General features: G+C 38.0%; 1 protein-coding gene across 5 annotated transcripts in view; it reads right to left on the bottom strand.

Moving 5' to 3' along the window:
• TBCK (TBC1 domain containing kinase) overlaps nucleotides 1-12633 on the bottom strand; it is a 102130-nt gene that overhangs the window by 39406 nt on the left and 50091 nt on the right. For 4 of the 5 annotated variants that reach the window (XM_061994168.1, XM_061994167.1, XM_061994171.1 and 1 more), the window contains 3 exons: nucleotides 10373-10458; nucleotides 3055-3091; nucleotides 1839-2000 (listed from right to left, as the gene is read on the bottom strand). In XM_061994168.1, the coding sequence (XP_061850152.1) occupies nucleotides 1839-2000; nucleotides 3055-3091; nucleotides 10373-10458 (285 nt within the window). Of the gene's footprint in view, nucleotides 1-1838; nucleotides 2001-3054; nucleotides 3092-5012; nucleotides 5586-10372; nucleotides 10459-12633 lie in introns of those variants that run through there. The other variant, XR_009818531.1, reaches the window with a different exon arrangement.

Genomic DNA, 12633 nt, shown 5'->3' with positions numbered 1-12633 from the left:
AGGATTGTCTTCCATCCTCATTCTTCTTTTCCTTAGTAGTCAGTTTATGATACTCTATGGATTAATCTCAAAATATTCAATTGTGCTACTATTGACATCCAATGTATTGCAGACATCACTAACATGTAAAAAAAAAAAAATTAATTTCAGAGACACCACTCTACCAAAACATTTCCTACCAGAGTATCAGTGAAATTTCAACACAAAGTATGTACATTACAATAGATTTTAATGAACTAATATTAACCTACACATACTCTGAGAACTAATACGTTCTTACAAAACACCCCAGTATAAAGTACTCGAGCTGTCAGTAAATCATCTGGTTCAAGATAAATTCAAATACATAATTTAGAGCTACTCAAGGAAAAAAAAATAGGGAGAAATGACATTAGGAAAGAAAATAAGTTTAATATTAATGAATCTATATTTAACTGAGACATACAGCTAATAGAAGAGGAGGAAGGAAGTGGAAGAGAGACAACGTTACAGTTTAGCACTCACTTTTCAGACCTTCTGAAGATACTCAAGTTAGATTTAATGACAGCATTTGAAGTAGCCTACTTAAATTTCTTATAGACTGAAAAACACAGTAGCAATTGCATAGTACACACTAAATTGAAAGACAACAGAAAAGTGAATTTCTGGACACATGTTCAAGGGTATACAGTGAAAGAATATTTGACAATAACATTTAGAGAAATCGCAGAGTTCTATCTGTAACAAGTCACTGAACTTCTGAAAGACTGATTTCTGCTATGAACTATGAACTTTGCCTCAGCCTGTGTTGCTGCCATATCTTAGACTACTGCTAACCTTTGTAAACTCTGCAGTTGGGGAGACTGCTATACCTAATAAGACCTTTAAGATGAAATGCTCTTCTAAACTTAATTCTCTCATTTAGTTCTTCCGAAAAAAAATGACTTCTGTTTAAGTGAATTATAAATCACTGAATTGCACACATGGTGTTCAAACAGAGCCTACCAAATACATAATTAGCCCAGGCATTACCCAAAAGTTAAAGTTACCTTAAGAATGGCTACACAATTAAAACAGTGTCACCTCTTAATCAAGACCTATATTATGGTATTAAGATCCTGGGTTGGCAAAAGGGAGGCAATACTGGAACATAAGTATGTTTTCAGGGCAGAAGCCTCCAATTCATATGTTTATGTAAATATTAGTTCATCACAAGTGGCAACACATCTTTCACTAGATGAGGCTTGGTTTGGTGTTTTTTTATTTAATTATTTTTTAAAGATGCAACATTTGCTTGTACCTATAGGTCAACCACCTCCCACTGAATTAGAAGACAGAACTTCTGTATAAGTCATGCAGCCTTCAATTCGATTTTGATGGTTCTTCTGAAAGCTTTACATGTCAAATAGAAACTGATTTAACACAGAACAATTCCAGTGGCTTCTATATTGCTTTAATTAATATATTTTTTAAAATTAATTGCTTCCACAACAAATGTTTAATTATTTTTGAAAGGAAAACAGACTAGTATCAGCACCAAAGTGGAAAAGCCTTGTTCAGAACAGCACTACCTTTTTTTCACTGGGAAAGTCCTGTCACCTGGATTGTTTTTATAAATGGCATGTCTACAGTCACTTATGAATTACTTAAAAGCGTTCTAAACTTCACAAGTTCTCCAATCTTCACCTGTAAATAAGAACAAACTCAAATTCTGATGACAACAAGAAGATCTCTACTACCCAAAGCTCGATGAAATCAGACCTACATAGTCTGATAGTGAGTTTGCCTTAATTTACATGATTTCAAAACACATCTAAGATCTGCAGTATATAATACATGCAAAATAGATTTTTCTGTACCTGGCAAGTCTGAAAAAAGGAGAATGCATTCATTGAATCCATTAGCCAGAAGACGATCCCTTAGCTGCTGAAGTATTGCAACTCCAATACAGAATGGGAAGGAGGAATTTCCAAGTAGCAATGTATCCCACAAGTGAAAAATTTTGTGCAAAGGAAAAACATCTGCATGATGAACAAACACAAAAAAAAAGTTATAAGCATCCAAGTTGATGAAAATAGACACACACACTCTTAGGGAGTTGCCCATTGCTTTTTTCCCCCCTCTCTGATCTTAGGGTTAGTTCTTTTTTTATTTGGGAGCAAAAAGGTTTCAATCTGTTCAGAAATAGTTTTGTCTTCATATGTAGTTTTATTATTCTGAAATCAGTGTCTTCTTTCATTATTAGATACTTTAAAATGTGCAAGTTTTCATATTTCAAACACACAAAATTAGGCAATTTATGTTTCTTTTGGTACTGTGCAATTATAAATTAGGACATGCATCATTTTGTCTGTTAGTATAAAGACATTAATAAATCAAGCAATAAACTCAATTACTTAAAATTAGACAAGAAAATGAGCAGAATAGGAAAAAAAAAAGGCAAGGAAAAGGGAAGACGAGAAGAAAGACCTGTTAAAAACAGCAACATTTTACATATAAAGCTGAATGTGACTCTCCTAAAATAAGCCCTCCCGCAATCTGATAGTTTTAACATTTTAATTGCAATTCATTGCCAAGGAAACCACTTTGGTTTTCCAAAGGTGGTGAATCCCACAAATTTTTTAGAAGAATGTACAACTGCAAGGATTAATGCTTTACAGTCAAGATCTTTAGGAATTGCAATCAAGAATCTCACATAACTTTTTTCATATTTCAGAGAAAGAATCCATCATCTCTTCTCATCCTACCATTTTTTTCTTTAAATTCATAGTTACTGTATTTGGCTGAGGGCAGGAGAAGATGAGATTTGGTTTTGTTTTTTAAATTATTATTACACCTTTTTTCCAGTACATATTAGCTTACTTTGCACACTCCCTAAACACTACATGTTAAACCAGGGCATAAAGTATGTGACACTGTTGAGACACAAACCATAACACACATCCTTGCAAATTACAAGTGACTTACGAAATTATAAACATATCACACCAATTAGGAAGGCTTTAGCTGAAAAACGAGAAGAATCACTTAAGAAATAGAAGAACATCTAATCAGAGGAAAAGAATGCATACTCACGTGTAAACATTGTAAGAAACCAAGGAATAGCATAAAGCTGCAAAAGGTGGCAATGAGAGGAAGAGAAAAAAACCAATGTTTTAAGAGCTGAAGCTGTTTGTGACAATTGTTTAGAACACTAAAAATTGCCTAGCTTGGCAGGAATGTATTTAAAGTGAGAAATAACTGCATTGGTAGAATTACTACAATGCAACTTTGAGCCCACCAGAGAAGTTTTTTCCTCCCTCAGGCTCCCATTTTCATCTAATTCGAATTAGTGCTAGTTTACAATATTATCTTGAAAGTTGTAACAAAAAAAAAAACCCACCCCAAACAACTCACCACTATCACTAGACTTGTCTGCTAAAAATATCTCACAAAGTTACAACACAAAAATCCGCTCTTTTAAACTGCCACAGTTTTCACATACATATACACTACTAAGTGAAAATTAGCAAAGTATGCCCTGAACAGACATAAGGCAACTTGATTCAATATATCTTTTTAACCATGGAAAAAACCCCAACCTGGTTTTATAAAAATTATTAAAAGTGTAAATCATAATTTCCAACAGAAAAAAATGTACCGTGTCTACGTTTTCCTCCTATGTTGGCATTTATTACAATGTATACTTGTCAATAAAAGGCAGTAAGACCAGTTTCATTCTCAAAAGCATGTAGCATTTATGCATGCTCCCTAAGGATTTAAGTTGTTCTGTTGTGACCTTCAAGGCTGCTTCAGCACTTAAACTACTATAAGACTATCTAAGAACTTGTGCTGCTGCAAGGGCTACAGAAAACCTTTACTTCCTGCAAACTTTCATACTCATGACAATCACATAGAGAAGATTTATTATGTATTACAAGAGCTAAGTATTTATGACAACTTGAGAGTTCCTTGATTTTCAATGAAGTATTTAGTATGTTGAAGGCAATAGAATCTATTTTCTTGAAATACCAAACTGCACAGAAAGTCCCCACAAATTAGGAATGCAAGAGTGAGTCGATCATTGTTAAATTTTACTCGGTTGTATAGCTCACGTGTTCTGTTTTCCACTTCTGAAGATTTACAGTTAAACTTGAAGCTTAATATATTACTTTTTAGCTCATACAAAGTGCAAATTAGTCCTCTTATTAAGCTTTCCCTGGAAGTAAACAAATGAGAAGCAGAAAGCATAACTGATATTATGTTAATAAATTACTACTTATTTCAGAAATGCTTAACAGAGTTATGGCATTGATTAAATGATGCATACAATTGCTGAAAAGCTCTTTAGGACAGCTCTCTACATTTTATTCCTATGCCTTCATCTGAGCATCTGATGACAGTATAGACAACTATACTGTCTATAAAACTAAAAAAGCTGCAATGACCACACTGTCCCTTTCAATATTCAACAGTCTTATATAAGGACTGGCCACCAACCTATCAATCGATTTTAAGCGTTCAAAAACCCGACCAAATCTTCTATTACCATTTTAATCTTATAATGCATTCATACTATTTAAAGTATTTCTCTGCCAAGCCTGCAAGAGATGTCTCTCTCCTGAATAACATACCCCGTTCCCTAAAATATTCCCTACAATGGTTATAATCAGCTAATACTTCTTTACCTGCTTTCTTGTATGAAAGACCTTGCTTTCCTTCCAGCAGAAAAACAAGTCTTTCTAATAGCCTGAGGCTTCTTTTGCTTGGAGGCACATATTATGTGGATGTCATTTTGAATAACTTCCTTGTTCTTTAAATGAAATTACTTCCTCCTTTTCATATATTTGATTAAAATGTTTTACCAAAGCAGATCCACGCCTTCTCCTAACTTCAAATACCTCTATCTTGTATGCATCTACATAGAAGCATTCAATACATAATATCTGAAACATTAAACATATAACTAAAAGGTTACCAAAAGGCAAAGCACTGCTTTGCTCAAAATCATCCTCACAAAATCCATCAACAGTGACACGAAAAGTTGAAGGTACCTGGCAAGTTTTGATTGAAGGGATTTTCCAATCTGATTTTCATAAATATAATGTTCTAAGATGCGCATGTCTTGGTAAATGTAGTGGTTTTGCCTGTGCCAGTTTATTTGGGTAGCGAGGGTGGGCCTACAGGGGTGGCTTCCTTAAACAAAATGCTTCCAGAAGCTTCCCCTGTAGCTGACAGGGCCAATGCCAGTCAACTCTAATATGGACCCCACACCTGACCCAGGCCTGGCCAATTAGTGATGGAGGTAACGCCTCTGTGAATAACAGAGAAGGGGAGGAAGTTGCTGCACAGTTGCTAAATTGCAGCAGCAACAAGGAGTGAGAATGTGAAAACATCTCTGCGGACACCAAGGTCAGCTCAGACTCTGAGAGAAAAATTCCCCTGTGACCTGTGGTCCTGCCCCTGGTGAGGCAGCTGTGCCCCTGCAGTCCATGGAGGCCACTGGGTAGCAGAGATCCACTTGCAGCCCGTGGAGGACCCCATGCCGGAGTGGGTGGATGCCTGAAGGAGGCTGTGACTCTGTGGGAAGCCCACCCTGGAGCAAGTTTCTGACAGGACCTGGGAGTCTGTGGGGAGAGAGGAGATCATGCCAGAGCAGGTTTGTTGTCAGGACTTGTGACCCTGTGAGGAACCAACACTGGATTAGTCGGTACCCAAAGGACCGTCTTCCCTGTGGATGACCCATGTTAGGGCAGTGTGAGGAGGTGCCCCCATGGGAGGCCCTTTGGTGGAAATTTGTAAAGAACTGTAGCCCATGGGAAGGACCCATGCTGGAGAAGTTTGTGAGGGACTGTCTGCCTTGGGGAGGGACCCCACAGTACAGCTGTGATGAGGCCTCCCTCTGAGAAGCAGTAGCAAAGTCCATGTGTGATGAACTGACTGCAACTCCCATTCCCCATCCCCTGCGCTGCTGGAGGGGAAGGAAGGGGAGTCCAGGGAAGAGGGAGGGGTGGGGGGAGGTGTTTAATGATTTGGTTTTATTTCTCATCTCCCTGTTCTGATGGATCATTAATAAATCAAACCATTTCTCCCCGAGTTGAGTCTATTTTGCCTGTGAGGCTAATTGCTGAGTGATGTCCCTGTCCTTATCTCCACTCACAAACCTCTCATTATATTTCTCTCTTCCCTGTCCAGTTGAGGAGTGACAGAATGACTTGGTGGGCATCTCACACTCAGCCAGGGCTAAACCACCACAGTACATTTGAAGAGGTTATAATTACTATTAATAAGAAAGCAAAGAAAAGTCACAACACTGGTGGTGTTACTGCAGCATGCAAGTTAAATTGAAAAACACAAAAAGAACTGCACTGACCTGGAAGTCCTCAAATTAATAAGCTCCGAAATACAATTCAGTTCAGTGACCACATGTTGAACATCTTTTTAGTAAATACTGCCCTCTAGCAACCACCTGCTGGGAGAGCACCTGGCCACACTGCTACTAATGGGCTGCTCTACAACTGGCTGGCAACCCTCTAAGACTGAATCCTGAAACAACATGGAGTTGCGGTTTTTTATTGATAGCTGTCAGTGCCTGTCCGTAGCTTGGCAGCATACCTGATGTTTCATCAAAGTTGTGTTTGAACTGCTGGAACAGCCTGGGAATAAGTCACATCAAAATAAGAGTCTGTGAAACGAATACTGTATTTTTTTTTACAGTGAGTTCAAGATCAACAATGACATAATTACCATTTTGCTTTGCTACTAAAATATAAGCTCTTTGGTGCTTTTAAGTAAGGACTTGGACATTTGTTACACATGAAGATGGTAGTCTTCTAACATTAGTTCCCATTCAAACAATCTGAAGATAACCATAGTTTTTGTAGTTCAAATTTAAATCTCTTGTCCTTAGACTTCTCCATCTTTCCACTATCCCTAGCTGAAGCTTCCTCTCCAGTACAAGTCTGCCATGGCAAGTTCTGCTCAGTGCCTGAGCCTGAAGATACAATTCATTGTTTTTCAACAGGGTTAAGATGTTTATTTGCCTATAGCTGGGCATAATTTGAGAAGAGTACCTCTCCTATTAGACATTCAAAGCTCTTAAGAAAAATTGTCTCGAAATTTGAAGAATGCCTTTTTCATAAGAATTTTATTACTGTCTGTTATTCTGGCTTAATTTTTTTAACTGCTCCTCCAGAACACAAAAGTCTGCCACACTTGTGTCTACGGAAGACTGAGATGTCACATGTAAAGACAATAAAGATATTTAAGTTCAGGGGGATTATTTTAGAAGGCATAGCAAGGTGAAAATGAGTGTTCATGTTTGGTGAGGATGGCGGGGAATATTGAAGGTGTACACAAACTTTCTTCTCTCCAGCTTGATCCAGGTGCATCTTATGAATAACATAAGGCAGTTACAGCCAAAACTATGCATCTGGTTTCAGGATAGTGAAAATAAATTATTTAAAATGAAGGTTTGAGTTTTCAAAATATCAAAAACACCAACATTCCTCACAAATTCTTGTTCATTATGCATTTATAGAGTACTTAAGTTTACTAAAGTCTGTTAAGAAAACTCAAAAATCTCTAAGAAAGTTCACCCTCAAAAAAATCTCTAAGAAAGTTCACCTCACAAAACAGGTGAATTTATTCCATCTGACACCTTGAAAGTTTTCAGTGGAGAATTAGAACTGTATAAGCAGACACTAGAAGCTGCTCAAAGATCAGCAAACACCTAAGATGGTTTCCTACAGAGCTCTCACGTAGGTTCGCAGCAGAAACACAGATCTGTAAGATGATCAGGGAAATTATATCTCTGCCTCTTCACTGGAAACTAGTATCGCCGACAAAATATATAGAGCAATTGCTTTTCTCATCCATAGTCTTCAACAAATAAGCGTCAAGTGTATTTACATAGCAATGCTGCAAAATTGATTCTCCTTCAGGAACTAAAATCACAGGATCACAGAATCTCAAGGGCTGGAAGGGACCTGAAAGAAGACCTAGTTGAAGCCCCTCCCAGAGCAGGACCACCTAGAGCAGATCACACAGGAACTCATTGAGGTGGATTTTGAATGTCTCCAGAGAAGGAGACTCAACAACCCATCTGGGAAGCCTGTTCCAGTGCACTGTCACCCTCACCCTATGTTTCTTTGGAACCTCTTATGTGCCAGCTTGTACCCTTTGCCTCTTGTCCTACCATAGGACATCATTGATAAGAGCCTGGCTCCATCCTCCTGACACCCACCCTCTACATATTTGTAAACATTAATGAGGTCACTTCTCTGTCTCCTCCAAGCTAAATAGCCCCAGCTCCCTCAGCCTTTCATCAGAAGGGAGATATTCCAGTCCTTTCATCATCTTTGCAGCCCTGCACTGAACTCTCTCCAGCAGCTCCCCGTCCTTCTGGAACTGAGGGGCCCAGAACTGGACACAATATTCCAGATGCGGTCTCACGAGGGCAGAGTAGAGGGGGACGAGAACCTCTCTCAACCTACTCACCAGAGCCCTTCTAATATATTCCAGGATGCCATTGGCCTTCTTGGCCACAAGGGCACATTGCTGCCTCATGGTCATCCTGCTGTTCACCAAGACTCCCCAGGTCCCATTCCCCTACACTACTCCATTCCCAAATCTGTACTGGCACATGGGCTTATTCTTTCCCACATGCAAGACTCTACACTTGCCCTTGTTGAATTTCATTAGATTTCTCCCTGCCCAACCCTCCAGCCAGTCCAGGTCTCGTTGAATGGCAGCACAGCCTTCTGGTGTGTCAGCCACTCCCCTCCAGTTTAGTATGGTCAGCAAACTTGCTGACAGTGCCCTCTGTTCCCTAATCAAGGGCATTAATATATTGAACAGTACTGGTCCCAACACTGACCCCTGAGGGACTCCACTAGATACAGGTCTCCAACTAGACCCTGTCCCATTGATCACAGCTCTCTGCCTTCTTCCCTTCAACTAGTTAACAATCCAACTCACTACCTGATCATAAAATGTTGCTGTTACCCATGTACTTCCTTCCCACAAATATTTAGGCATTCTACAGATGAATGTTCTCCTTTCTCCCCACCTTCTCTTCATCTTTCTTTGATCTGCTCTCCTCAGATGCATCATCAGCAACACGTGGCATTCTCTTCTGCTCATCTTAATGCCATATTATCTTTTAAATGTCACAATTCAGAAACAGCATTATTATATTAAAAATACCTCTATGAATGAAAACCTGTATTTGCTTTCGATTACAATCTTTGTAAACAGTGATAATATGTATCTGCCAGTCTTGATGACACACAAATTCATCCAGGAATTGTGTACATCAAATGACTTTCAGAGACTGGTTCTTGCTGTTGCAACTTACAGTATTTCCTAATAAAGTTTTCCGACGAAATAAACTTTGTATTTCTTACAGAAGAAATGCAGCTAAATTTCCTATTTATGAAATTTATATTTTTACATCAACATCTATTGCTTGAAGTTTCTTTCTTCCATTTTGACCTCTCAGTCATCATCTGTTCTTATGACCAACTGGCAATTACCAAACTTCTAAAGGTCAAATATGATACTAAATAATAATTAACAATATTCTCTCTGTATCTTTGCCTAAATCTGCTTTATAGAAGCATAAGCCACAAACTTCGATAATGCTACAGTAGGCAGACAAACATTCTTGCAGAGTATTATCTTGGATTTCTAGACTACACATGCCTTTTAAAAAAAAAAAAGGAGGAAAGCTTCACTATTTACAGTATCAGATAAAAGTGACACTTTAAAGAAGTCCTTGTTTGACTTTTTCCCCTATAGCCACCCCTCTACTACATTTTTGGTTGTGTTGTCATTTTTCATTTTTTTTCCATCTTACAGACTTCTTCCAGTGAAAGCCTAATACTTCAGATGAAAATTATGCATTTGTACAACGTTTCTGACCAACTCCAACAAACGACTTCTAAGCATTTTCCAAGGTCTGACATATCTACAGATTAACCACTACTTGCAGATGTTTTTTGTATTACTTGCAAAATGATATGTTTCTTGAGTTAACCAACAGCATCTAATTAGTTTGCAAAAATTTTTTTATTACTAACTCATGGTCACATTAATTTTTGCATACTAATGCATACTTTAAAAATAAGATTATAGACATCTTTCAAGAGGATCCTGTAAGTTGCACTAAAAATACTACTAGTCAGTTATTGTACTTACCATGCCAACAGAAGAAGAAGGACTGAGGTACGTAAAACAACAATCAAAGCTTTACCATTTTATTAGTGTACTCAGGAAGGTCCATTACTTTCACCCTAAAATTCACTTATGTCAAATTGCTGTTGAAACATCATGGAAAGCCATCTCATCCTTGCACTAATTTTACCTTTTTTACTTCCTTTGAACAAAACTTAAAAGAACCCTTAGCACTTACATCTGGAATAAAACCAATTTCATTTAGGTGATTACTCAGCTCTGGATCATGGAATGCAATCATCTGGGAAAATACCGTCAAGTATTCTGAAATGAGAAGGAAACTCAACATCATCATCATCAAAAACACAAGCGGTCACATGCTGCTAGCTCAACAGAGATGTAGAAAAGCAAGAACACTATTTTTATGTGTTTTTTTTTTTTTTAACCTACAAAAAAACCAGCAAGTGAATCTGACTACCATACTCCTTGGCACCATTATATTCGATACAGAGGAGGAAAGGTTTCATTTCTCTTCCTTAATACTTCTCATTTTGGATTTTTAACAATAGTTTACTTGGTTCATACTTAGGTTATGATGTATATTTGACATGCAAAGTTAAGATTTTTTAGTATGAGTATGAATTACAAGATATTGATGGAAGCAAATTAGAACAAGATCGTTTCAAGGATTTTTAAGTTTTTTTAGTGATACTCAAAGTATCTACTCTTTAAATTATATTCTGTGTGGTTTCTTTTCCATAAAGCTACATTTTGTAGTCTGGAAGTTGATGTTTTAAGGCAAAGGAACTTTATTATTACCATTTCCATGATCAATAACATTTTTTATTTATTCTTTTGGAATAGGTAAGGAGAAATACTTATTGTAGAAGATAAAATTTATTACAATTTCTGTACAGTACATTAGGCTGATGGGTATAATATCATTAAGTTGTCTAAATAACACTTGCTTTTAATTGGAAAAGAAACAGAAAACAGAACAGAGCCACTGACAGATTTTTTCTCTCTGTTCTGTCCCTCTCTCAACTTTGCCCACACTGTGCTATGCTTTGTTAGAAAGAAGATGAAGAGGCAGTACCATTGCCATTTTGTAACAGATGGCAATTCCTGTTCCTTTGTGCTCCCAAGAAGAGAGTAACTAGAGCCCACACAGCTAGTTGAGGGGAGGAAGTGTAAGAGAATGCAAATCCTGCTCCCAGGACAGAATGTGCTGACATCTCAATGCTCCATAGATTACTGTCCCCAAACATAAAGCCTCCAAACACCAAGTCCACACAGCTTCACAAATTAGAATACAGAGTTGTCATTGCTTCCTTTAAAGTCTATTGTAAGGACTAGATGCCTACTACTGTCTCTCTTGGAGAGAGCAAATAACTCCCTGTCTTCATCCCTGAGTGGCAAAATTAAATTCCAATTCCACTGCTAAGAAGCACTTTGTTTTACAAACAAAGACTTGTGCTCATGATGGTTCTCTACAGATATACCACAGGCTGACAAACATCATCTTTACTTGTCTAGATAGGCTCCTGAACAGAATTACTGTACGGGATTACGTGGTTAATTAAGGGTCTGTTGAAAACACTTAAGTCACAGAATCTTAAGGGCTGGAAGGGACCTCAAAAGATCATCTAGTCCAACCTCCCTGCCAGAGCACAGGTCACACAGGAACTTGTCCCGGTGGGTTTTGAATATCCCCAGAGAAGGAGACTCAACAACTCATCTGGGCAGTGTGTTTCAGTGCTCTATCACCCTCATAGTGAAGAAATTCTTCCTTGTATTTTTTTTGAACTTCTTATGCTCCAGCTTTTAACTGTCGCCCCTTGTCCTGTCATGGGAGACTGAGAACAGACTGGCTCCATCCTCATGACAGTCACCCTTTATGTATTTGTAAACATTAATGAGGTTATGCCTCAGTGTCCTCCAAGCTAAAGAGCCCCAGCTCCCTCAGGCTTTCATCAGAAGACAGATGCTCCACTGCCTTCATCATCTCTGTGGCCCTGCCCTGAACTCTCTCAAGTAGCTCCCTATCATTCACAAACAATCTTCACAAAGAACATATCCCTTAGGTCCAGACAATTGCTGTTGGCTGAAATTTCATCATACAAATTTTTTTTTTAGGTAATTGGTCATCTCATTCTGAAAATCCCTTTAACTGCTCTTGCTTTTTATTTCATGTGAAGAAATACGTTTGATAAGCTCTGAAATGAGCTATGTTGAACTCTGCAGTCCAAAAAGATTCCTCGCACTTACCCATCTCTAAATGGAAGACACGTAGAAGTTGAAACTGAAGGAAGCCATTAAATGACACATTCTTAACACTTGCTTCCAACCCAATAAAGCAGGGAGATTACATAGATTTTTCCTTTAAAACTATATTTACACATTGGTGTTTGACACATGACTCTAGAAATGATAAATTGGAATACTGAAAGAATCCTAAAAGGCCCAGTTCTCCCCGAGTCCTTGATGATTCCAGATGTT

This window comes from Colius striatus, chromosome 3 (assembly GCF_028858725.1).
Source record: "Colius striatus isolate bColStr4 chromosome 3, bColStr4.1.hap1, whole genome shotgun sequence".
Taxonomy (NCBI): Eukaryota; Metazoa; Chordata; class Aves; order Coliiformes; family Coliidae; genus Colius; species Colius striatus.
The sequence above is the reverse complement of the archived record's forward strand: the minus strand, read 5'-3'. Positions and strand labels throughout refer to the sequence as shown.